Below are 25,945 nucleotides of genomic sequence, written 5' to 3' on the forward strand. Positions count from 1 at the left end.
TACTCACTTTCCGAATTATTCTTCCTCTTCTTATTCTTCTTCCTCTTCTTATTTTATTTTATTTATTTATTTTTTTTTTCTTCTATTTCTGTTTCTGGTTCTTTTCACTCCGTCAGCCACATCAAGGTTGAGGGAACAAGAGCTGCTTGCCAGCCCTTTTTAAACAGGCACTTTACCACCTAACCCACCAACCCAAATTCCAAGTGGTAATGAGAAGCGAAAAGGAAAAGGTTTCTTTTTCCTGCTCTTATCTCGACGGGAAAAACGTTTAAGGCCTGCTACCTAAATGCATGTGTACACGGCTAGGTATTATATCCAAGCGAAAGCGGATGGAATTCGAGACGCATTCCTTCGCCGATACTTGATACTCAAAAAGCGTTACACGCGAGGCTGCATCGCGGTTTTCCTTTCCGCACAAACATATATAAATATAAATATATATATCAGGGTGGTTCTTATGTAGGGTGTTGACGATTATTTTCCAGGTCACCTCCCCCACCCCCCCTAAATCAACTTTAAACTAATTTTTTAAAGATTTTTATTTCAATTGTATAACCAGTGACTGTAAGAGGGTGGATTTTCCCATTCAAAACACGCGTGTTTCGGACACATTATTAGTATATATTTTTTAGTAAGAGTTAAAGTGTTCAAAAAAAGCTGCAACTTCCAGGTTTTAGTGGGAATTAGTGCTAATATTTGAGAAATCTGGACGAATTGCACACCCTCGAAATGTGACTTCTTTTCATTTTCAGGAAGTTATAGATTTATTTTGAACATTATTACTCTTACAGTAAAATATATGCACTGAGAACATTTACGAAATACGTATATCTTAAATGAGGAAATCCATCCTGTTGGCGTTGAGGGTTAGAGTTGAGATGAAAATTTGAAAAAATCGGAATTGTTTTTGAATTATTTAAAGTGGATTTTGAGGGTGATACGGAAAAAATTTTTCACCACCTTAGTAAGGATCACCTTAACATCTGTATACTTTACCTCTGTCTTGGACGCTTTTTTCAAAGTTGTTTTCTATTCATTAAAAGTGATCATGCCAAGCCGAATTTTAATTTTCACAATTGAAACCCTGTGAGAATTAGCAGCGTGTGAAAAAACGAGTTTATAAACCGTGTTTAAAAAAATTTGTTATTCTATGGGTTCGGAATTATATAAGGGTGGTTGAAAGTACCGCTGTAACCCCTCGAGGGATGCGGAAGCCTTTTGAACCTGCAGGATTTATATTCTCTCAACCTCGAACCAAACCCTCTGTAACTACGTACATATGTACAGATATATACACACGTGTATTGTATGACCAATGTATAAACTGCGTTTGAAGTTTCGAAAATGTTTTCGTTCCAAAATATGTCAAATAATGGAACAAATATGCCTGTGTAATTATCAAAACTGTAACGCAAGTTATGTATTCATAGCTTTTAGCGATATTTTGCAGCCTCGACTCTCAGCAGTTGATATAAACCAGTCGTTAAGCATATGTATAAGTATTATAGTAGAATACGTGTATACATGACAATTTTCCAATTCGTGGGAACAACGGCGTGGTAGTGAAGGGAAGAAGGAAAAAAAACTGTACAAAAAGTTTTACTTTTGAGCGAAGATTGACAGAGCATAATATAGTAAACGCGTGCGAGTGACTTGAATAAAATATAGTATAAAATAAAATATGGTATAGTAAAATATAGAGAACGGCTATCGTCCAATATTGTCAAAACGATTATTAAATTAAGGGGTATGACCAAAGTTACCGCGAAACCGATTAATTCACATTCGAAAATATTAAAAATTTATAAAGGAATTGTGTTTACGGCAAGGGTGGTCAGATACACTTAATTCTGGCAATGATTTTATTCTTATAGAGTTTTGATGAAAAATTGAAAAAATTCTTTGATGCATATTTACAAACAATCTGTTCGCTATATTTTCTTAAATGCAGGTAATTTTGTTCTAAAATTTTCACCAACTGTTGTCGACAATGAATTTAATTCTAATAAATTTGGTCGATATCGATTAATTTAGTACAAATATCGCTCAAGTTGTTCGTAAATACGAATAATTCCGTATAGAATAAAAGGTTCTGTTAAAAATGACAGTCTTTAACCAATAATGGTTTTGTTCCTCTTTGAAAGCGTGATTCGTTTAACTCTGATTTTTTCTTCATTTTGTGAAACGCGTAATTTTCTCGCTCTGTAATTATAATGTTGAAATATCCGGCCGAATCCGAATCAGTTACAATTAGATTTCCAAAAAGACTGAACAACGGGAGTCGTGCTGCTTATTTCGTTCAGACAAAAATTCAATTACTATCCCTCGACTAAGAGTTTGGCGCTTCGAAATTGCACCTTTTCTTCCTATTCTTCCTCTTCTTCTTACATGCGTATGTGTATTATATATGTATACTATATGTATTTTATCTTGGATCGCACAAAGCTCGTTAATTCACGCTTCTCGCGGCGAACATCGCGAGAGCTTGTAAAGTTTGAAACGCAAGTTCGTTCTTCTACGGAATACGAAATTACCATTTTTTTTTTTTTTCATCATTTCGACCGTTTAATTTTCTTCTTTCTCGGTGTTGTTTAAAAAACCAAAAGCAATTCCGAAATTTCCGCGATATTATCGATATATTATACAGATATAAACGCAACCGTGGTGAAATAGAAGACGAAGCTTTTATTATCTTCAATATTGATTTCTGTATTTTTTTGAAATCAAAGCACTCTTTTTCCTTTAAATACGACGCATCTCCAGATAATCGAACGAGGAAGAAATAAGGTGAAATAAACCATCGCTTCCAAAATGATGGCTTCGAATTGACAACGGCTTCATGCCGAAAGTTCATCATTGTTTCTCAGATTCGCAAATCTCGAGGTTCGTACAAAGCTGTTTTACTTCTCGCCAAGCTTAGTAATTTACAAGATTTAAAATAGTAACATCAAGGTAATGAAAGACCGAATAAAAAGTCACTGTAATTACTTTTTACAACAACATCGATGAATTTGAATTCGGAAATCATGAATCAATCCTGAAGCAACACCGAAAAAACGAACTGTTCGAAAACTAGGATTTTTCCTTAAAACGGTCAAGACTTTTACTTCCCTCGTCGTTTTTCTATGTTTTCAACTTTTTCAAAACCTTTTGACGAACGACTCGTCGTGTGGCGAGTGCCGGCGTCGAGCTGTGATTACTAATTTGTAATCGTCATAATGCGTATTTAACCGCGAATCTACAACTCCCCCCCCCCCCCCCCCCCCCTCGTTCGTATTAATTTAACGACTTCACGCACGCGACTTTACCTTCGCTGCACGCAGTCTCTCCTTACCTTCATATTCCAACCGAACGCAACCCTGATCCGATCCGTCAGGCAGTGCTGCACGTGTTCGCAATGATAAGACAACGCGGCTTGCCTCCTATTATTATTATCGTACTTGTCCTTGCCATCATCATCATCATCATCATCATCATCATCATCATCATCATCATCACCATCATCATTATCATTATCGCTGATTTTTTTACTCTAGCGCATTTTGCGCAGCTGTATTTTTTAGTCATTGAATCACGAATAAGCACGTGCTTTCATTTTTTATACTAATGTTTGCAACGCGTTGGAGAAAAACAATTTTACTACATAAATATAGGCGCGAAATTGTGTTGAATGAAATGTCGGGAGATTTTTAATTTCGTCGTGGAAAAAACTGTGAAATATCAGTTTTCTATCGTGGGTATTAGAAATTATTTTTTGAGGTAACGAGTTTACTTTTTATTCGTCGAGAAAACAAATTAGCTTAGGCTGACTTTTTTTTTTTTTTACATTATATTTTTCTTCGGTTCGAATTGAATTTGCCGCGAATACAGAGTTAATGAGCTGAACGATTTAGGTTTCAGTAACTTACTGGAACTGAGAAAATGTTAGGGAGAAATATAGGGTTTAGGTGTTGGAAAACCTGGAAGTGTCATGGAATTTTTTTCCAAAAAAGTTGTGGCAACCCTGTGTGAAAGAAAAATTGGATCACAATCTTGCTTACAATATTTTTATATTTCTAATCGGAGTGTATTCGCTTCGTTGATATAGCAAAGTAAGAAAAACGAACTAAAAAAAAAAAAAGTGATGAAAACTGGTTTTTTTTTATCGTCTGAGATTTTTTATTTTATTTTTTTTTCAATCACGTAATGCGCGCTGCATGCTCGATTACCGAATAAATTGCAAATTAATGCGACGACGCGTGTTTTTCTTGCTTTCTATTTTCGATATCAACTGTAACAACGATTTATTCCTCTCAATTGCGTTTCTGTAAAGCAATGTGTACAATCATCTCCGACGGTTAAGAATCTCGATCCTAAATGAATTTTCATTGGTTTTTGATGTCCTTGAACAAACCCACACCGAATAACATTCTCGTCCAGGAAAGTTTAAAATTATGACCCGTGATAGTAGATTCAGTCGACCGATGCGGTGCCACATATGCAAGCCGATATTTCATTTTGATTGCAACGCGGTCCGAGCTCCAAAGCTATCTTTCTCTCTCTCTCTCTCTCTCTATCGACCTCAACATTTATTAATTTTTTTTAAACATTGTTTTATTCCGTTTCATTTTATTTTTTAACTCTGTTCTCAGACAAAAACGTAAGTTACTGTAATCACCCCGAAATGAGTAGTTGACGTTTCAAGATCTAGAGAATGTATGTACGTATGTAGGCATGTGATCAATTCTATTGTCCGACGATATCTCGAGAACGAGTTACCGGATTTCAATGATTTTTGTATCAATCGACGCGGTTTTTCCAAACTTAGAACTAATTAGATTTTAGCTTCGATCAGTTCACCGCTTTTTCAACTATTTAGATAACAAAATTCTGTAAAATCAAATGACGTCTTGAGAATGGATGAATGGATTAGAATGAAAATTAGTACCTTTGGGTTTTTTGGTGGTCGCTAATCGCGAACCCAAGGTCAGACTTCCAAAATTTGTAACGGTAGATCCGTTATAGCGATTGAATATAAAAATAACCGTCATATCTTCATGTCTAAAGCCGTTTGTTTCAATTTCTTCTCTTCTATTTTCGCGGGAGAAATTTTACCCATGACGTAATTCGCCGTGTTCGATGTTACTGTTGCGTTGTTCGAGCTTACCCTTTTTCCCCAGCTTTTCAATTTTCCTCAAGGGCAGCGGCCGGCGCCTTTCACCCTACCGCCCACTAATTCTTCCTAGGATCTCGATCTTTAGCACCTTAGGTCCTAAGGCTCAGAAACGGATCGCGGCTAAGGGTGAATATTAATGAGATCCCCATATTAATACAACGTGCCTTCGGACCGAAGACCTCCGAAGAGAAAAATGGCGAGTCTCTTTTATCTCCAGCGATGGTTAAAAACGTTACGCGATCTTTTGAACGTTGGATTTAGATTTTATTTCTTCCTTTTTTCTTCACATACACCGCCTTTCGGATTCTCGACTTCCAGTTACGAGAAACGAAAATTTCTGCCATTCGTATACCGTCCGAAATGCGCACTGTACGAAATTTGTTAATTTGACAAAAATTTGAAAACTTGAGGTTGGATTTCATTAGCTATGAAATACACGATAAAATTTTGTCGGTATAATTCGTCCGATGGAGAATATCGAGGCGATTTTATTTCTTGTTCCAGACACGATAATCGATTTATCTTCATTCACTTTTCGAAGTGCTTCCGGGACGATCGAACAAGTACACCTGAGTCAACCAAAGAAAACAGAAATTCGTTTCTATAAAAAAAAAAAAAAAAATTGTATCCTTCGCTAAAAATACATCGAATCGACGAACAGAATCTAAAATTTTTCCCACACGTGTGCGAGGTTTTCGATCACTCTACATTGCTTGGTTTTCAGTCGCGAGTTCTTTAAATGTGATGCGTTTCTTATACCCATCGCTGTTTCCAGTATATAGATAACCATAAGAACGCGTGTCAAGGGATGATATTTCAGAATAGAAGGTGGCGCCTTGTACACTGGTATTTTAGGCCGTGACTTGGGGCGTGAATTTCGGAACGTTGGGTTTCCCTGCTGGCAGAGCTAAGGGACCTTCCTAATTACGTGGAGAATTGTATATACTCTATCCGTGTATACATATACAGATATATTCTATCCTGACTCTTTTTTACCTCCCCTGTTTCTTTCTTCTCTTTATTTTTCTTCCTCTCCATTCAACTTGGTTTATTATATTACATACAATTTCATTTTATCACCCCTCCGAGTTACCTTTTCCCTTGCATCAAGCCGTTACCTACAGTCCTTCCATTTATACAATCAATTATTCTATTTCTTCACTCTTAACCTTGACCACACGGAGGCTGGTTCGCCAAAAACTGAGCTTTTTCATTCGTATTATTAGGAGATTATCGTGCGTTGAGTATTTGTCGAGTCATTATAATCGTAAGCTAACAAGATCTCATCGACGATAAAAAACTAGAAACAGCTGTAAAGTAGAAAACGTTAACAAAAGCCTGTGCCTATCGCTTCGAAATTGTTGTACATCTATTAGAATGGTTCGATCTTGTGCTTAAACCTTTTTAATCGAAAAATGATAATACACGAACGTCGAATCAATCGAGTTGAGTTTAATGGAAAGGTTCTTTCCTTCGGAGAGAAGGGACAACTCAAAAACACAATTAAAATTATGATAAATTTTTAAAACATTCTCATGAAACGACTCGTCTCCTTGTTGATTTTATAGAAATTCCTCGCGTTACTTCAAAACGCATATGTTTTCATTTATTATAGAAAATATACGTTAGATACTTGTACAGATATACATCGTATCAGGCGCATTATACAGTAAATTGGAAACGAATCGCGCTGTTCGATACGTGAAACAGTGAGGTGTGAAGTGTTCGGAGCCGTCCAATTTACCTCCCGGTAAAATAATATAGGTATACATATACGTACATATACGTATGTACAAGTATAGTTGTGTGCATATAAGTTAGGTGAGCGGGATTTAACCTCTCGGGAATGAAAATACCTTACGATTAGCCAAAAGGTGCATCAAGTCGTTGGAAGAAATATCGACCTGTCTTCTCGGAGGGTGGTTGAGAATTTTCAGAATCTTATCCGTAACTTTTGGCTCATTTTATTTTTTTCGCATTTTTTTTTTTTTTCTCTCTATCGGACTCATCTCGCCGAGATTTTTGGAAAATTTGACTCGAGGTAAAGAATATTATCCTTGGAAGTTTTCGAAGATGAAAGAGATTTTTCGTAAATGTTAATTACACCCTGCGGTTTCTTTGCCACTCGTTTTCCTCAACGTTTTCTCTCCGCCATTCGGCTTTATTTACTCTCCTTTCCCTCACAATCAGTTAATTCTACACTCCAGCTTTGAATATAAAACCTCCCCGGCCTCGTCGACGTTGATTGACTATCCGTAACAAAGAAAAATCACCGCAGCCTGCCTCTGCGCACTGCAGCAGTCACTGAAATCAAACGTTCCTTCATTTACGGACCGTCTTCTTTTACTCCTTATTCTTTTGCTTCTTCTTTTTTTTCAAATCAATTTTATTCAAAACTCCCACGCAGATATTTCTTTTTCACTATTGACGAGGACGTGCCGATAATTCTCAGCCGGAATAATCAAATTTTCAAGAAGTAATGTATAATTTTTATGGATATATCCACTGGTTTTACAATGTTTAGCTAAAAATGCGGTGATAAATAATGTTGGGAATAAAAACTGTGAGGTTTCGCTTTTCAGGGCGATGTTGACTCGCATTTTTTGACTTTCCAGTCGTTTGTTCAATCGTATCGTGTTACGAAAGTTGACAAGCATTTTTTTTTTTTTTTGATACTCAGTAACGAGGTATATTGATTCCATTTCACAAAACTCTTGGCAAATTTCAATATCGACAATCTTGTTAACAAAATGTAACCCGAGTTTGCAGATGATGATGTGGGAAATTCCCAGCGAGGCGATGTTTTAATTTCTCATGATTCCACACACGTGATTAAGATTCTCGTCATTCGTTCAATCAGTTTGGAATTATCACAAGTATTACAGTGCAATTATTATGCATCTGGACAAGGTATTTATTTTACAGTTTAACATTCAAATTAAGGTGATCGGTTTCCGAGTTCGTTGATCGAAATCAAAAATACAAATTCGTTCGCACCGTAATTTACACTTTCTAAAAGGTTTTACGATTCTTTTTGTTGAATGAATTTCTTGATTTGATTATCGATAGACCATAATCTGCAACAACTGGCGATAGTCACAGAAAAAAACAAAATTCCTGACCCTTGAAAGTTTTCTCTCATTAGCGTAATTTCTGCAAACACTGTTCCGATGAAATCGATATAAATATTGATACTTTTTCATCCCTTTTTTCCTAGCAATGAAATTCTTTTTCAAACTAGCATTGCTAGTATCAAAGTGCAGTTTACTAAAATGTCAATTCGAAACTAATAATCGCGCTCCGCCAAATTGAACAATTAACAAAGTTCGTTCATCGCTGATATCATATTACGAAGAATTGAGATTTTGCAGATCGTTTGATCACTTTCGGCAAGGTGTTTGATACACAATCACTATAATCACCTTTCTCATAAAAAATATCGGGTGTGCAGAACTGTGTTATTAATAAAGGTAAAAACGGAGGGTGAGGTGCGAGAAAATATCGAAGGGAATATTTATTGTTCTCGCTGTCTATCTGGTGAGCGAAAAAAAAAAGGAGGAAAGAAACTGACGTGAGATCTAGGACGGCAGCGAATGGCCAGTGTAGAAACCTATAACTGAACTTCATCGCGTTTCGAGGAAAGCCGTCCCGAGCTGTTTTTCTCCCCGTTTTCGCGCAACGCGACCCCGTTATTGGGATCTGTTATGACGTTTTTTCTAACCGCGCAGAATCTCGCCGTGCGAAAAAGAATTTTTTTCTACCTATAACGTATACAGATCACAATATTCTGACAGGTTTTTGCAATTTTTTTTTATAATCGCAATATGCATATTTCTCGCAGATTCTAATATCTCAATGTTTTTAAATTATCTCGTCGTTCCAGTACACGATTTTCTTGTTTCTCTTTATTTCAGCTAATTGTCCGGAGCAAAGAGAACGAGGATGTTAACGATTTAAAAACGATCTCCTCCTTGGTTCGATCGTTTTCCTTTCTCTTTTGTTTCATTCTTTTTTCTTTCGTTGAATGTGTTTGATGCTTTTGCTCGACCAGTAATAAAATAATATCTTGCACTGGTCAAACAGCTCGCGTGAATGTGGAAAACAGTAGTAGAGTCGTTCGAAAATTGCATGAAAACGGAAATTTGATGATACAAAATTGATAAAGTGAAAGTTGAGTTAGTCAAGCTGAGTGATTCATTGAAAACCAGTGTCCATCTTCATTATGTACAGAAAAAAGTGAAAATAATAATGAATTCAAACTGAGAAAACAAAAAACAAAATTTCCATAAAAATTACGTAGATTGTGATAATTTAAACTTCTTTCAACGTTAAAATTACACGCCCAAATATTACTGTACTACAGTTCACCTTGGATGAATAATTTTTTGTTTTATTATTTAGAAAATTTTTCACCAAACTGTATACCTTTGACGACTGGTTATAAGCGTTCAAGCACATCTATAAAGGTGAAGGTAGACTTGTGTCTAAAGAAAAGAAAAGAAAAAAACAATGTTGAAAAAAAAAAAAAAAATTTCGGTACCAGCAAAAATTTCATCCCATATCCATGAGAAAGAAAATCGAAGAAACGCGTTACCGGGCTGCTGAAAAGCAGGGATCAGTCACTTTATTCAACGAGAATGGAGAGGAAGAAGAAAATAGGTATAAAAAAATTTTTACGTCGCCGGATTTTCCTCTTTCTCTTCTCCTTCTTCTTCTTTTTTTTTTTATGTTTTGTACTCTTGGAAAAAAAAAAGACACGAACCTCTATTCGCTGGTGCATGGCTCTCGAGGTCGCGCGATAACTCGCAGTCGCTTCTCTTTACGTAACTTCATTTAATGTATTTCACGATGTACGTACATATAGATAGATCATACATACCAATGCAGAGCGTTAGATGGGTATAACAACGTAAGCTGTATTTATAAGGTGGCTGCTGGAAATACGTGCGTTGTGTACGTGCAGCGGTGCAAAGAAAACTGCAGTATAAAGGCGAAGCGTCGTTACTGTTGAGAAGCTGCTCGGAACTTGACACATCGGTCGTAACTTCCAAATCCTTGGGAAATACTTGATTCAAACTTTTTCAGTACTTTCAACGATCGCGATGTTTATTGGGTGACACGGATCAGGAGGCCTCAACTTTCCGCAGGTTTTATTTATTCGTTTCTCTTTTTCTGTTCACAGTTTTTTTTTTTTTTTTTAATTTATGGATAATAATTTACAATTGTTCGAACAATGCTGACCCGTTCGTCAAACCTTTGTTTCGATTTATTCGTTCCTAGGGCTGGTAGGCTTCAGGAAAATTATCAAGCTACTGTAAATAGTCAGGAAAAGGATTCAGGGAATTTTATTAAAAATTTGAAATAAAAAAGATACAACTAGGTACACTGAAAAACATCACTTTGTCATGTTACAATATTTTGCCATGCGATATGTATGTTAAAATGATACTTTGTACATCAGTGACGTGGTTTGGATACTATAAACACGTTATTCGAATGACGCAAACGCATCATCTGCTAGTGGATGTTTGCACGCATGTGGTTCCGTAGCGCAGGAACGAATGTTGTTCCTGCAACGTCCCAGCGGAATTCCTGACTACCACCAGGGTATTCTCCTTCCACATCGACAAAGACTAGGACTATAACCCTACACTCGAGATATCCTTTCCCCGAGGGTTTATTAGTTACCTGAATAGTTTGAGTTCCAGAGTTTATTCACCCGTCGTTATACCGGATATCCGGTACCACCTAGCTGTTATTATGTCTCACGTATTACGTCCCCTAAGACCTCCACCGATAAAGCGGACTCTCAACTCTGAGCAACAACATCAGCTTGCATACGGTATAAATTTACTTCGCATTGAAGTGGCATCTCGCCACTTCGTTGCGATCAATAAAACTTGCCCGTTGTACGTTTGATTCAAAATTCTACCGTCCGGGATTCAAAAAATGCACGGCACTCGGGCAGCGTATGTTTAAAAATTACGACACGAGAGTGACTAACCGCAGGTTTTTCTCCGAGATAGATGATCCGATTCGGATGGAATCGGTGAAACGGTAATAGCCTGAAAATATTGCCAAGTAATACGAATGTGGGTCGTCGGTGCGGGTCTCCGGGGTGGATTTCGTGAATTTCTCGGATTAGTACTGGTCCACATTCCGGACTACTCGATTGCGCGATTTTTTTCTACCCCCGTTGCAGCGATACTACGAACAGTGGTTAAGTCCGGTGGATTATAGGGTTGGTTGCTAGGTATAAAAAGGCGTGCTAGTTAGTGTCGACGAGGAGAAGAAACGACGCGAGCACCAAGTGGTTAAATCTTGTTGTTGGCCGGGGAGAGTTAAAGCTGCTCCGTTTGTGAGGGAACTAGGCGTCTTAATCTTAAATTTACCAGATGACGTCTTCCCACACGGCTAGGCGGCTGCCGCTTAAACTGCACGCGATACGCCTTCATTTTGTCGCCCAACTCACGTTGCCGCATCAAGTACCTTTTCATCTCTCCTCCCGTCATATTTTCACTTCCCACGTTAGCACCGTCGCACCTATTCAGACAGCTTCATTCCACGCGGGGAAAATTGACACGCATAAATTCAAGCCTTAAACTCGACGACGAAGAGAAAGAAACGAACGGGTTTGATATTATTTGCTTGAATAATGGGGAGGTCGAATGACGGAAAGTTTGAAAGTGTAATTTGATTCATGATTGCTTTTTCAGCCGCTATAGTAACGGTCGAATTGCCACTCGACTCGACTAACTATTCTAACTAGAATATTCATGCCGCTTTATGCGAACTGTACCGAATGTCAGAATCACAAACTGCGTCGTCTGAAAGTGAATCTTGCTGAAACACGAAGAGAATTCCCATTATCGTCCATTAGTTACGTTTGGATATTACCAGGATTAGCGAAGCTTGCGTAAAGTAACACTTGGGGTCCAGAGAGCCGTCGTCAGCGTTGAAATGTTCATATCCGGTAGTTTCCTGAACGTTGTTTTTCACGTTAAAAGAGACGGTTTATCGACTGAACACGACCCCCTGTATCCGCAGCACGTCGACCCCGACAGCTAAAATTATCGATCGATTTTCCACCGAACAATACCGTGTATTTCATCTGCCCCTCCGTCATTCCCAATAATTGTACTTCAGTTTATCTTCTCAGTCAGCTATTACGTCGGCCTTTATTCGTTTCGCGTCCTACACCCTCCACCCGGAACTCGGCCAGGTATGGAAGCCCGTTCGAAGCTTTTATTGGACGTTCCTCGAGGTGTTGGTACGTCTGGTAAAGGACCGTACGCGGTATTTAATCCCGAGCAACAGCGTTGTTTCAATTGATCTTTGGTTTTATACGTTAATCAACACTTACCGTCAGCTGGAATGTTTCCCTCTACTTGGCTACATCCTCGAGACAATCATGAACGTAATTATCGCGTGCTCATTTACACTTATAGCCTGACGAAACGGCGCCGTTTTGAATTCGGAAACTGAACCGAATTCCGGTTAAAGGTGATGCCGTATTACAGAGAAATGTGCCAGATATACCCTACTTAGCTAGCATTTGGCACGTCGATCTCATATTCGCGGACGTGACCTGAAACTCCTTTTGTGACAATCGGCTCGAGGTGAACACTTCGCAACGACAACCGCACGGCGTTGAAAATCCAACAATTAGCTCTTCGGTGGTTTGTTCTGAAACCTACACCTCCTGAGTACTAACTAACATACTAACGTATTGAACCGTGTACTTCACTCGAAGTAGGTAAAAGCAAATTTCCGCACCAAAAGCTTCAAAGGTTCAAACTGCATATAAGATGCATTAAGATCAACGGGCATTGAGCAGGTCTCGCAGTCTCTCGCTTGTTACCAGGCGTCTGTTCACCCGAAGATAAGTCGGAAGCTCTTTGAGACCCGACATCGTATCCGTTCGAAGGTGTTCGACGAAGCAAAGGTCAGAAGCAACTCATCCGCTTGTTCACCCAGTTCTCTTATATTCGGAGACTTGCGGCTGCCCGAAGTTGCAGAAGAGTGAAAAGTCAAGAGTCGGATGGCTCGTTTAGAAGAGGAACTATTTTTCGCACGATGCACCAACGCGACGCTCTTTGTTGCCGAATCTTCCGCCCCCCTTTCCTGTTTGCTCTTTGCTACCCGTGGTGGTTTCATCGCAACAGTTTCACCCTTGCCTCGCTTCGCCTCGCTCGCTCGCTCGCTCGCTTTGGCCCGCACCCTCCGTTTGTTTAGAGGCGTCCATTGAAAAGGAAGGCCTCTTTGATGCGGCTTTTATCATTGTCAGCGGTTTTGTATATCCCACATGCGCACGTGCATACACAAACATACACACGCACACACACCCATCTTTACATGCTCGATGCTCGATGCTTGACTGCGCCCTCCAGGTATTGTCCGCTTAGACTTGGGCGTTCTTCTCGGTGTTTTCTCTTCTCGTACAGCATACCTTTTCTGAAAACTCTTTCCGTTCACCAGCCGGGTAACGCGAGGAGGAATTTCTTCTGCACAGCACTTTCCCTGACAACGGTGCATCCAGCGGCTGGCATCGACTGGCCAATGTGCCGGTTCAACTTGGTGTGCAAAGCATCTCATACAGCGGTTAGCTCGTTAGGCAACACGGAAACGGACATCCCGTCTTTTTGATGGATATTACATGCCTGTGAGCTACTACGTTTCAACGGGAGTAACGAGACCGATGTCTCGGGTCAACTTCTCCTTAGAACAGTTCAAGCCCAAAACTTTGGGATTACTTGTCGTTAACTCAGCTTCTCGGTGGCTTGGCTTTTGAGCGTTGTGTGCAGAGTAGGATTCTTTTCGTGAGTCCGGAATTGTGAACATTCATCAGTCGTTAACGAGAAGTCGGAATGATTAGTTATTTGGAATCGAGAATCTTGAGAAGAAGGGTTTGCTCGAGTCAAATATGCTTTCGTGCATTTGGAATATACTTGAAAAAAGTTGGGGAAAAGAAAATTTTTGAATTAGGTAATTTATCCAGGTACTCTCGCCACATTTTTTACACACGACTGAAACAAGGAGAAGTTTTTTCAACGACAAACCTGAGAAAAAGTTCGATAAAATTAACTCTGATCAGGTGTGAGTCCCGACCCTTTCATCGTGTTAATCGAATGGGCTAACGACCATTCGATTGAGGCACCAGCCTCTCAGAACTTTTTTCTCCTGTCGAGATATCCTGCAGCCTGAGTGTTAAGGATCAATGGGTATGAAAAAAGCTCGGTATTGATTTTCGTCGGTTTTTTACTTGGTCGATATCACAGAAACGATGATAGCAATAGTAGCTTCAAGGGCAGCTGCTAATTATTGTTCGGTTTTCTTGTTGGGAGTATTAGTAGATAAAGAGGCAACTGCTGCCACAGGATGAAGAGGTTTATGAATATATGAATAATGCCAATTTTCAAGTCGCGGAGAATCATTTTCTTTTGCTTTTATCATGCCTCGATGAAGAAAAAACATTTTGGAAAAAATGGCCGTCTATGTTGTGTCATGACTACATTTTTACGTGCTCGAAGACATTAAATGGAACTCTGATTCTTGCAGAAGCTAAGACTACACTATGATGAAGATTTTCTGAAAGGTTCGTGTTTTTCCTCGTTAATTCAGTCACACTTGGCCTACTTTGATTCACCTTCATTCACTTTAACCCTCGACTAGAAATTCCAAGTGGAGAATTTTGAGAACCTTTCTACGTAGCACGACTTCGCGATGTATTATAACCCGGCACATTCATACCGTTGATAGCGGTAAATATTTTCAATGAAAAATGAAACGAGGATTAAAAACGCTTTGCTGCTTCTCAGGCCTGAACGAGAACCTCCTCGAGACCGGCTGAATCATCTCACTTCTGTTTTTCCGTTTTTTCCACTTCATTTGAAGATTACGCAATTACACGGTGAAAATATACCCCGCATAATACCGTGAACGGTTAATTCGAGTAGAGACAGCTGTTCACCTTCAGTATTTGCTCAGCGGTGAAAGATTGATTTGAAGTATAACTTCGCATAAATTATCGTGGGATTCGACCATCGAACAACAATATCTGTAGTTATGAGGAAATCTGATGTATCAAATTTAGAGTCTTCTGAAAATCAAGTACCAATTCGTTCAAACTTAGTGAAAACACGAGACTCAAGTTAGTAACGTCAACGTAACGAAACATCATGGAATAAATCGTTGTACAATTTTAGAACGACTTTAAAAGAGTTGACTTTTCAAGTTATGAACATGTTTTCTTTGTTATGATTCACTAGCTGAATTTCAGACAATCCTAATGGTGCGAAGTAACGATTTTTCTGAGCATGCATCGTTAAAGTACCTCACGTTACTAACTTCAACCTCGTGTGAAATCGAGAAGAGTCTCAGAATGTGACCTTGAGTTGATCTTTGGAACATCACTTCATCTTGTAAAAGGATTTGACTGTAAAAGAGATGCCATAGACGCAAGTGAATGATAGTATCTTTTTTTCAATGTTTCCAATTTCTATTAGAGTTTAATTCTTATTATATGATCAAAAGCAAGATCCAGAGAGCAGGTGACTTTGGTCTGTATTCGTGGAACTTCATTCGAGTCATTGACATAAAACGTATTTAAATCCTGCACGGCAGTGAGGGAATCCTAGGTGACGGAGGGAACGAAAGCATTGCCCGTGGGAAAAGCTCAGGCGTAGTTATCTTTGCCCTATAACATCCACGTGGAATAATATCTGGGACGACTGGTTCGTTGGTGGCGGTAAAAATTTCCCCTCGGAAATATCGGAACCACGGTCGAAATGGTTCGAGAAGATGCTTTTAAGCAAATTATAATACCGCCCAGAGTTCAATGTTGACTTGATCATCGCGTTTCAAGTTCCATATACCTGCAACGTCCTCGTGCGCGGTGAGATTTTCACGAGACGAGTGTGTAAGAAACGAGAGTGTACAAGGCGAGAGGGGTCGAAAACAAAAACGGAAAAGCGTCATTGAGATCTTTCGACTTCGAAATTCCCTTTCTTCGAACCCTCGAGGTAGGCATGCGACGGGTGGTCAAACCTGCTGGGATTTGGAACTTGTGTCGTTCCGAATCTCTCTTTGTTGGAGTAGTAAGAGCGCCCTTCTCTTACTACTCGGAAGACAAGAGTCGTTGATTTCTGAGGGGAGAAGATGAGACGCTCGGGTCCTGACGAGGTCTTCAACCATGTCGCAAATGCCTCGCTCGCCGAATCTCTCGTCTCAAGTCAAAGGGACGGGCATATCCATCAAGGCACTTTAGATCCGTACCGCGTGGCTGCTGCAATCTGGGATCTGTGGACCCAGACCTCACACCCGTACAGTCCAGAGTTATCGGAGTGGATTTCTAACGGACTGCATGCAGCACCTACACGGAGTTTATTGAGTTGCTCAGAGTTCGAGAGAGTTGCTTTCGGCCGGACCAGCAGATGCAGCCGGTACGGTTAGCTGGCTTGTTTCTGCGCAGCGATAATATCTTCGCAACAATCGGATCAGGCTGTACCCACACGCCGCGATGTATCGTGCATGCCGCAGACATTACAGAGTCCAGCATGAGCCCCAATCGATAAGTGACCCATATTGTATCCCTCTCCTCATTCGAGCGCCCTTTCCCTCTTTTTCTCTTCCCTCCCTCTTTCGCTATCTACATCTCTCTCCTTGAGTTTCTGCAGTGGTGCTTTGAGCTCGAACCCGGTGCGTGAATGAGCTATCTTTAAGTTGTTCCGGAAGAGCGTATATAGTGCCGAAACGTGCACGTTATCAATTTCCGGTACGACCCTACGAACCGCCCCTACTGCCGACTTGGCAATGACGTATCGCACACCTTGGTCTGTACACGTGTATCACGGATCATACGCGTGAAAGTTACTCCGTGATGTGAAATCGGATAGAACGGAATGAGACAAGCCTTTCTTGAGTTTATCTGCAAAAGTTCCACACACTTCCAAGTATCATGATTCTTTCGATTACCCGTCAATCGAGGTGATAAGTACAAACTGAAACCAGGTTGGAAACACATCACATTGCCAACTTTTCTTCTTTGTCAGTCTGGCAGATTATGCTTTTCATAAAATAATCACAGCCTAACTGCATTCTCCCCACCAATTTGTCAGAGTTTACTCGCAGAGATCCCCTTGACTAAGTTTTAAAGTTCAAACAGTCGCATTACGTGTTTTGCTCGAATTCTGTTTCTGGGTCAAACCGTGAGGGTTTTTTGTACGGTGTAATTTTTTTCTCTTGTCATACCAGCGACGAGTTGTTTTTAATTCTCTTTTTGTTGGCGAAAGAAAATTAGGGATCCTTTGGTGGCAAACTTGTGGCGATGTGAACGTTCGTAGGTATGTAACTCGGTAATAATGCTGGTCAGGATTTCTTGTTCACGGAAGATTAATTCGTGCCATTCGCAGGAAATTTGACGTACCCATACTGTGAAATGGGGAACAGAGGTGACTCGTCCATACGTACAACATACGGCTGCACACAGTCTTCGTTTAAAATTGATCTCGTGACTTTGGAGTTCAGGGGGATATGAGTTATTGTCAGGGTATATATATATCTATATATCTTCGTGTATCTACAGCCGCTTCTACCGCAGACACTGTGTGGTACACACAAGTTAAACACTTGAAATAGTAAAAGGGAACCGTGTAGGGCACCAGCAGCCATTATATTGCACCTCGGGAGCCTGCTTCGTTTCTCTTGCGCGTCCATTCCAAGTGGTAATTCAAGCCGGCTTAACTCGATCTCAGTTCAACCGCGAGTAAAAAGCATAAACGTTTCCACTTTAGGTATACGAGGTCTGCAGCTTATATTATGAATTTGTGTAAACTAACGAGGCAATTACAACCCATATATGCACGTGTCTTTTTTACGTGTAATTTGTTATTTGATAGACTCCTGGTAAGCATTAAATTACCTTTGGTTCCACAGGCTTCGATTTTTTTTTTCTCTTTCGAACTACGCCTTTTCTATAACGTTATTCTATTCGAATTGATAAACGAATGAAGCAGACGCAACGTTTGGAAAGTTTTTCAACTTTCATGGAGAATTGTTTCAGAGTGCGGTGTGTCGTTATCGATCGATTACCGTCCGTGAATTTGGTTCATTTGCATGAATTGCCATAGCTCGGTGTGCAACCAAAACGAGAGCTCGAAAAGCTTGAACAGATGTTCCAAAATGTCTATGAAAACGGTTAGAAACGAGCACGCTGATGCTTGAAATCGGTTTATTTCATGCGTTGGGAAGTTAGTTGTTTAATAGTCACAATGGTCACGATGGTATAAAGATAAACACCAGACGCAGACTTGAGCGAATAAAATTTTCATAGCATTCCTAGCGGCAAAAGGGAAGTCAGATCAACGGATGTGTAACATCAAGTCCGTCGATAATTGCGTTCTCACGTCGAACGGAAGGCGAAACCATACGGGACGATGGATCATTGTTCACTTGTGTGCGTGTGTGGCTTTCGAGCTAGTTGAACTCGAGTAGTGCGTCAAGTGCGTCGAGTGCTTCGGTCACGTTGAACCATTCATACGGTGCCATGTGCCGGCCGTGCATTTGCCTTCCAAAAAAAGAATGCACTATAACATTTAGAGGCTTCGAGAGTAATAAAACGGCGTGAAATCCAAGACGTGGAAACGGATGGATCCTTGGATCAGCAGCGCATTACCGTAAATAGTAGACGCGGTGTTTCGGTTTTTTGCTTAAAGGCCAGAAACAGCATTCGAAAACGCATAGAAACCCTGAAAAAGTGGGCATTCGGAGATAAAATTAATTTCGGAAATTTCCTCGTTCGATTTGGGGTTAAAGTTTTGTGAAAATATCTTGGTGGCGATGTTACACATCTTGCTTGGCCATTTATACGCTCAGTCCGTGAGTTATCCTTGCCGTTAAAACCGGGATTATTTTATTGTTATACACAGTATGTGTACGTACGTACGTACGTATAAATCGCGCAGTTATATAGCGATGGAATTAGATAATAAGCCTCTTGGTAAGCGGCTGGTAGGATAGGTATATAAGATGACGCAGGTGCCTACCGTGCCTCTTGATTACCTTACACTGTGCGAACACAGATGATACTTAATTGAAGAGACTGCGGCAAACGAGAGAGAAAGAAATAGGGAGAGAGAGAGAGAGAGAGAGAGAGAGAGAGAGAGAGAGAGAGAGAGAGAGTGGGGTGTAAAAAAATGAGAAAACGGCAAAACCAGCCCGCCTTTAAACGGGCACTTTGGACCGTGAAAATCGAATATCTGGTGACAGCGGTGGGATGATTTTTGCCGAACGGCTCGACGTCCCTTGAGCAGATTAAAATCAACGACCCAGATCTCTTTGGCCCCGAGTCGTTCGCTGTAGATAGGTGGGACTCCCGTTGCCGTTTTTCGAGAGGACTCTCCTCTCGAGTCTCGGCGGGGGCGGTTTCGGGATCGGAACCTACAAGGCGCATCGAGGACTCGGCAGTATCTCGGCCATATCTGCAAGCCTGGTAACCGGCTCGCAGTCATCGAGTACCCTCAAAACTCTGTAATATAATATTACGTACCAGTCACAGTCCACCCCTCAACTCTCACCCGGCACACTTCACACTCCCTCTTTCGTACGTCTCGCATTCTCTCTATCCACTCAGCCATCCAACCCATACCCCTGACCGCCGGCGATACGAGAACTGCAGTCCACTCAAATTCCGCGTTACATATTATATTAAATTCTGCAGGTATACGCCCGGGCTTTAATACCGACCAACTACTCCTCGTCGATGGGCTACCTATAGAGGTCATCGACGGTCATGCGGCAACCACGTTATTGGATTCCTATGAACACCGCTGCGTTGTTCTATTTTAGAAAAAATTCCGTTAATTTTTCGTTTTTTTTTTTTTTTTTTCTTTTCCTTCCACTACCCTGTTAACCATTAATATCCAAACCGCACATTCGTTCGTTGTCAAACTTCTGTTATCCCAGTTTTGACACGGTGAATTTTTTATTCGGGTCAGGATTCAACGAGGAACTTTGGAAAGAGAAAGACTTTGGATGTTGTACTGTAAACAGGTGACTACCGGTCTTAACGTTTCCGATTGTGAAACGTCAGGGGGAGGCTTTGAACTCACCAGAGTTCAGAATAATGCTGGGTAAAATTTTTCGATTCGGCGATCCGAATGAAATACGCAAACAAGCCGCATGCGTGGCATTGGCAAACCAAACCTTTCTGGAATCCATAAAAGGGGATTCTACTTTTTTAGCATCATCCTTCGAGCTTGGCCTATGTTACGTAAATAACGTAAATTATGTCTATACACATATTATAGTTTCGTGTACAAGAGTACCCGTACATACATACACACTGTAATTTATTCGTTGCGCTGGATGAGTATCGTTGTAACCTGCGTTATTATTATTTTATTCAACGTTACGAAAGCTCCGGGAGTAAGTACTCGGATATATAAAAAGAAAATTCATCCAATCGTAGCGAATCGCAATTACGGAGTATCCGTGACGTATTCATTGAAATAGCTCTTTATGTATCGGCAGCGATGCAACTGTGTGTGTTGAGCTTCGTAAGGTAATTTTGAGGAGACAAATTTAACGAAATGACGATGTGAAGACGATATAAAGGGTGAAAGTGAATTTAAACTATTTTCACATAATTCAAATGTTGGTATGTGTTGTGTAAGAGACAAATGGTAATTATTGTTTCATGTTGTTGTGTTGGTAGGAATTGGACTAATGTTGAGGCGACCGGGCGATCATCAATGCCGACTAAAAGCAGTAGGGCTCAAGTACATTACCTCTCTTTGTCTATTTTTCTATTCTTCTCTTATACTTTGCCCGTTTTATACTTGTATTGTTAAATTTTCTTATTACGCCTCATCAATTTTCTCTTGCTCTCTCTCTCTCTCTCTCTCTCTTATTTATTATTATTATTCACTCTACCTTTATCATCTCTAATAACAATATCACCGTCACTTGTAATTCCATTTCACTTATATTTTGTACTTTTTAAAATAATCATCGCTATTTTTTCTCACGGTATTTCGACTATACATATGTTACAATTTCAAATATTTCATCTTTCGTATTTTAATTGATCGTAACATCTGCACTATACCGCACCAAAGCACTGTGTGTATCAAGAAATTACCGTGGTACGAACCGTATTGAATATTTGAAGAATATGTCGAACCCGTTTCTTCGATAAGTCAATAGCAAAAAATTGAAAAGCAAAAAAGTAGAGGAAAAAAACAAAAAACGAAACGAAATGAAAACAATAATATAAATCAGGCAGAAAAACAACACCTTATATGAGTAACTGATCCATAATTTCGCCGAGGGGTTGGAATATTGAACGAAACAAAAAACAAGAAGAAGAAAAAAAAAACAACGCGAAAGAAATAACTTGCAGTCTTAACTTGAGTCGCGTTCCTCTGATAAAACGGAGGCTGAGGCAAAAATAGAGGAGAGAAATAACATCGGAACATATTTTCTACAGTTGCCTTCTTAGGATGATGTTTGTTTTCTCCTACCGCTATGAAAATTGGTTCTACGCAATCTCCGAAGTTCTTCAGTCTCTAACACGAAACTTTGCAATCAACGACTCGCTGATTACTTATCTTAGCAGTTCATCGTTCTAACATTGTACTTGCATCGATTAATTAGGTAGACTCTACATTTCTTCAATCTTTACTGCTCGTGTTATGAACATTACTATAATATTCCCTTTCTACCTCACGTTTTGCATGTTTCGTTCTTATTTCACGTGGTATATTATAATTTTTTTGAAATTTACTTTCCATTTTACTCAACACATCGTCGCTTTGCATCTTTCCAATTTATCATCTGTTTTCAATTTTACGATAGTATGATAATGATATTATCGCTGCACAATTTTCATCGCAATTGTGACGAGAAAATTCTCTGAATTGCTGTATTACGTTATACATGTTTTTCAATATTCGTAGGCATCGTGCAGTTTATAAATACCTGTATGTTTCATAGAATATTTATCCATTATACTTGTCAGTTGAGCTAGATTCATATACAACCTATCCGTAACACGCACGACGAGGAAAAAGGAAATCGAAGGAGTTTTTATTCAATCAAGGTGAGTTTACCGTAATGGCATCTTGCCAATCGTTCAATACTGCATCGTGTATAGTCGAATATAGGTTGAATTTCTTTTTCATACGTATAATTTCACCGAATCTCGCGGGGGAGATATGACGTCACGTTTCAGAAACCAAGACCGCTCCGTCAGGTCGACAAATACAATCGTATCATCCTCGGCTAGACGTCGAAACGTTTCTATTCGACTTGCCACCGGCGAGACGCGGGTTTTGACACCGCTGCATATATCAAACCTCGTCTATTCTCCTCGGGCTTTTTTCGTCTCACAACCAATCGATCGTCAAACCTTAAAAGTACGCGCAATTGGCTACGGAGCGATATAGATGTTTGCAGATAAAAACTACACGGCCTGACACATCGCAGCTTAGAAAAAACCTTTCAGTGTTTAATTTTTCACAAAACTTTCGTCCCGAATGAATTTAAATTCGTTTATTTGATTCATTTTCTAGTCGAGAAATTGAATATTTTTCATACCTGTGCTGTGAAATACTTTGCGCAGTATTGAAGGGTGGCTAAACCCCGTCCCGGAGGCGTCTCTTCCTCCGTGGCAGCAGACTCCATCGCTGATAATGGACGTGCTATTCGAATCACGTGGCAGTCGCTGCGGTAGATCTGGCTGTAAAATAATTTTTCAGTTCTACGTTATCCAGACGTTAACCGTGCGTATGATTGTTTTTTCCCCCCTCACTTCTCGCTTTTTTCATTATTTTTTTATTTTTTTTTTTTTACCCTGAAAAGCTTTGGGCAGATATTAGAAAACGAGCGAAGCAAACGAGAACAGAGGGTAAAAATTTTTAAAAACAGGGGAAAGAAATGTAGGTTTCGGTCTGAAAAAAAGTTTTTCATTTCGGAAGATATTGTTTTCTCAAGTGTGTCTACAGGTTCAAAGTTTCATCGAAAATTACACGTGAATTTACTTTATTCATATACATATATATATTTTTATACAATTTTTTCTCAATTCCACCAAAGGATAAATTTGCATTCTCAATGTTGAAAATCAAACTCTTCTGCCTACTCAAAAATTGTACTCGGTGGTTTTCGTTTTCAAAAGCTTGAATTTTTCATCTTGTAGAGTATTGATCCAAGGGACAAAGGAGTCTGTTACGCTGGCTCTGTATAATCCTGTGTTGTTCAAACACCTGGTAAATACCACCGAGTTTCCCTCCAACTTGGTTCTCTCTTGTTTTGGACAAAATGTCTATTTGCTACAGTGAAATAAGAGAAGGTGAACAGGTACAGAGGAGCAAAAAATAAATGAACCAAAACAAAAAAGAAACATACGCCCGTAACGGGGGTGTTCAACAAGTTTTTAAGAGAGAGATACAGAGAGATTGCAGAGCATCACTCGAAACAATTTCAAGCTTAATCATTTTCAAATTAAACCAATTGATCGCGATTAATTGCGAACTGTTCGCGCCATCGCTCGGCACCTGAATCAAAATGAATTACCCGGCTGCTCCAACGGTTCAAAAACGAATCTTTATTCCTACTCCCGAAAAACATGAATCCGATGAGCCTCGACGTGGATTTTCCAATAAAAAAACTCGTCTTTCCATCCTCGCTTTATACTCAGATACAGTGTAATCCCGAAGTGTATAACGCACGAATTATTCAGTCAAGAGTCAAGAGTCGGGAAACTCTGGTGCCAGCGGTGGGATGCGGTGTCCAAAAATAACTCCTTTTAAGGCGAACATGCCCCATTAATGCCGCCGTATTCCCGCAACGCCGTGAGTCGCATCGGCACCCCTGCCGGGCCGTAATTTTTCCTCCTCTTCACTCTCGCTCTCTTCATTCTGGTACCCCGTTCCCTCTTGTATTAGTCGAGGCCTTCGAGGGTCTGATTAAACCGTTCAAGAGTCGAGGTACAAACGAACGAACGAAAGAGGAAAAAAAAAAAAATGGCAAAAAACACATCCGCGTAGATTTTTTTCTCGTCAATTTTTGCTTTTTTTTTTTTTCACTCTTCATTGTGCTAGGCAGTGTCGAGATCCTTAATCATACCAATATCCTTCTCGTTATGTTGGAAAGGTTATAGGTATGTATTCATCTGGAATGCAATACTTGGTCGACCGTTTCGTAGCTTCATCGATTCCTGCTAACGAGCGAGTACGTCGGTTTGATTCAGCTATTTTACAGTCTCTATTTCTCAGTTTTCTCCTTCTTCTTTTTGTTTCATACTACTATTACCGCCGGTGCTTGTCTTTTTCACCGATCTGCATTCTTCTTCATCTTCCTTTCTCATTGCTGCTGCTGCTGCTGCCGCTGCTGCTGCCTCTTCAACGTCGGTGTTCAAAGAATTCGTTAAGTCGAGTGGCGACCGTGAAGATTTGGAGCGAGAAAAGGGGAAAGTCGAGGTCGAACGAGAATATACCAGATAGAAGAAGTAAAAAAAAAAAAAAAAAAAAAAATTGGAGAAACAAAGCGGGCGAATAATATATAAATCGATGAATTTAACAAGGAGGGATTTGTCTCTCCGTTCACATGCAACCAAGTTTTCTTGTACACAACACGACTCAGCGTCGGACGAGAATTCCGGACCGTTCAATATCTTTACTCGTTATCCATTTTTCGAGTGACGTCGCTCAGAGTTTCTCCCTTTAATACAGTTATTGCAACCCCGTTTCCATCCAACGGTGTTGCCGTGTTTACGCCTTGCGTCCATCTTCACGCTATGGTCTGTGTATCGTGCCGGCCATAAAACCGACTGGCAACGGAAGTCATCTCTTTAACTTGTGTTACGTACACATATCCGTCTAGACGAGAGAATTTCTGATCCGAGGCGCCCCGTATTATGCTATACCCATTTACCTAGTCGACTGTATAATGGATACGTAAAGGAGCGAATATGGGGCGTTTGGATTTGCGTCGAACTATCGTCGCCTCTCGATATCGCAAATCCTGATTTCTCGTTCCGAGCTTGCATGACTTTCGAGTATCAATCAGATTTTCACTAACGCAAACGGCAGTGTTTCCCTCGATCTTTCTCAGGCGGTAAAAATGAAAAATTACGTTACCTACAGCCGGTAAGGTGGGATAACGTCACGGAATGCACGTTATGCGTGAGCAGGCGACTGTAATCTAATTTACAGGGGATACGGTTCAGAGCCATAAAATTGGCATCGACGGATTTTACACCCGTCTCTTACTGCAAGACTCCGTTCAAGATACATCACGTACATCTATAAATACGATATATCCGATCGGCCTGGGCAATGTTCACAACTGAGAACACGAGTGCTGTACCTGAAGAATATGAATACCGGTAAACTGGCTGCGAATGAAAATCAAGAATCGAAAATTTTCCTAAACAGTGTTAATCGTGATGCGTTATTCCAATGGCCCGAATCGAGCATAGAGTTTGGCAAAACGACGACAAGGAGAAAGTTATAAAAAATGAAAATCACACGGAGCGTTTGAAGTGCGACGGTTGTTCTTCGGGGTAAAAAATGAAACGTCCCATTCGTTCGTGACAGGTTGAAATTTGGTAGGGATAAAAGCGCTCGTGGCTGCCTCTCCTCTCGTCCCATCTTCCCCGTATTTTATCGCTGCTGGAGCGCAGCCCTCCGGGCAGGTAAACCTCGCCCAACCGTTCCTGGTATTAGTCAGAGGCTTGACTAGTTGTCGCCACTGCAGTAGCGGCAGCAAAAGCAGCAAAAGCAGTGACAG

At 40.2% G+C, this 25,945-nt stretch overlaps 2 protein-coding genes across 10 annotated transcripts in view; one reads left to right on the top strand and one right to left on the bottom strand.

The window, feature by feature from the left end:
* Positions 1–18,894, bottom strand: part of LOC124220882 (dynein intermediate chain 2, ciliary) — a 46,809-nt gene extending 27,915 nt beyond the window's left edge. Inside the window, exon 1 of the mRNA XM_046630284.2 lies at positions 18,828–18,894. Within this exon, the coding sequence (XP_046486240.1) occupies positions 18,828–18,893 (66 nt within the window). The 5' untranslated portion in view covers position 18,894. The remainder of the gene's footprint in view (positions 1–18,827) is intronic.
* Ih (hyperpolarization activated cyclic nucleotide gated potassium channel Ih) overlaps positions 1–25,945 on the top strand; it is a 166,123-nt gene that overhangs the window by 19,071 nt on the left and 121,107 nt on the right. The gene's annotated exons all lie outside the window — the stretch shown is intronic.

The sequence above is a fragment of the Neodiprion pinetum genome, chromosome 1 (genome assembly GCF_021155775.2).
Source record: "Neodiprion pinetum isolate iyNeoPine1 chromosome 1, iyNeoPine1.2, whole genome shotgun sequence".
NCBI lineage: Eukaryota > Metazoa > Arthropoda > Insecta > Hymenoptera > Diprionidae > Neodiprion > Neodiprion pinetum.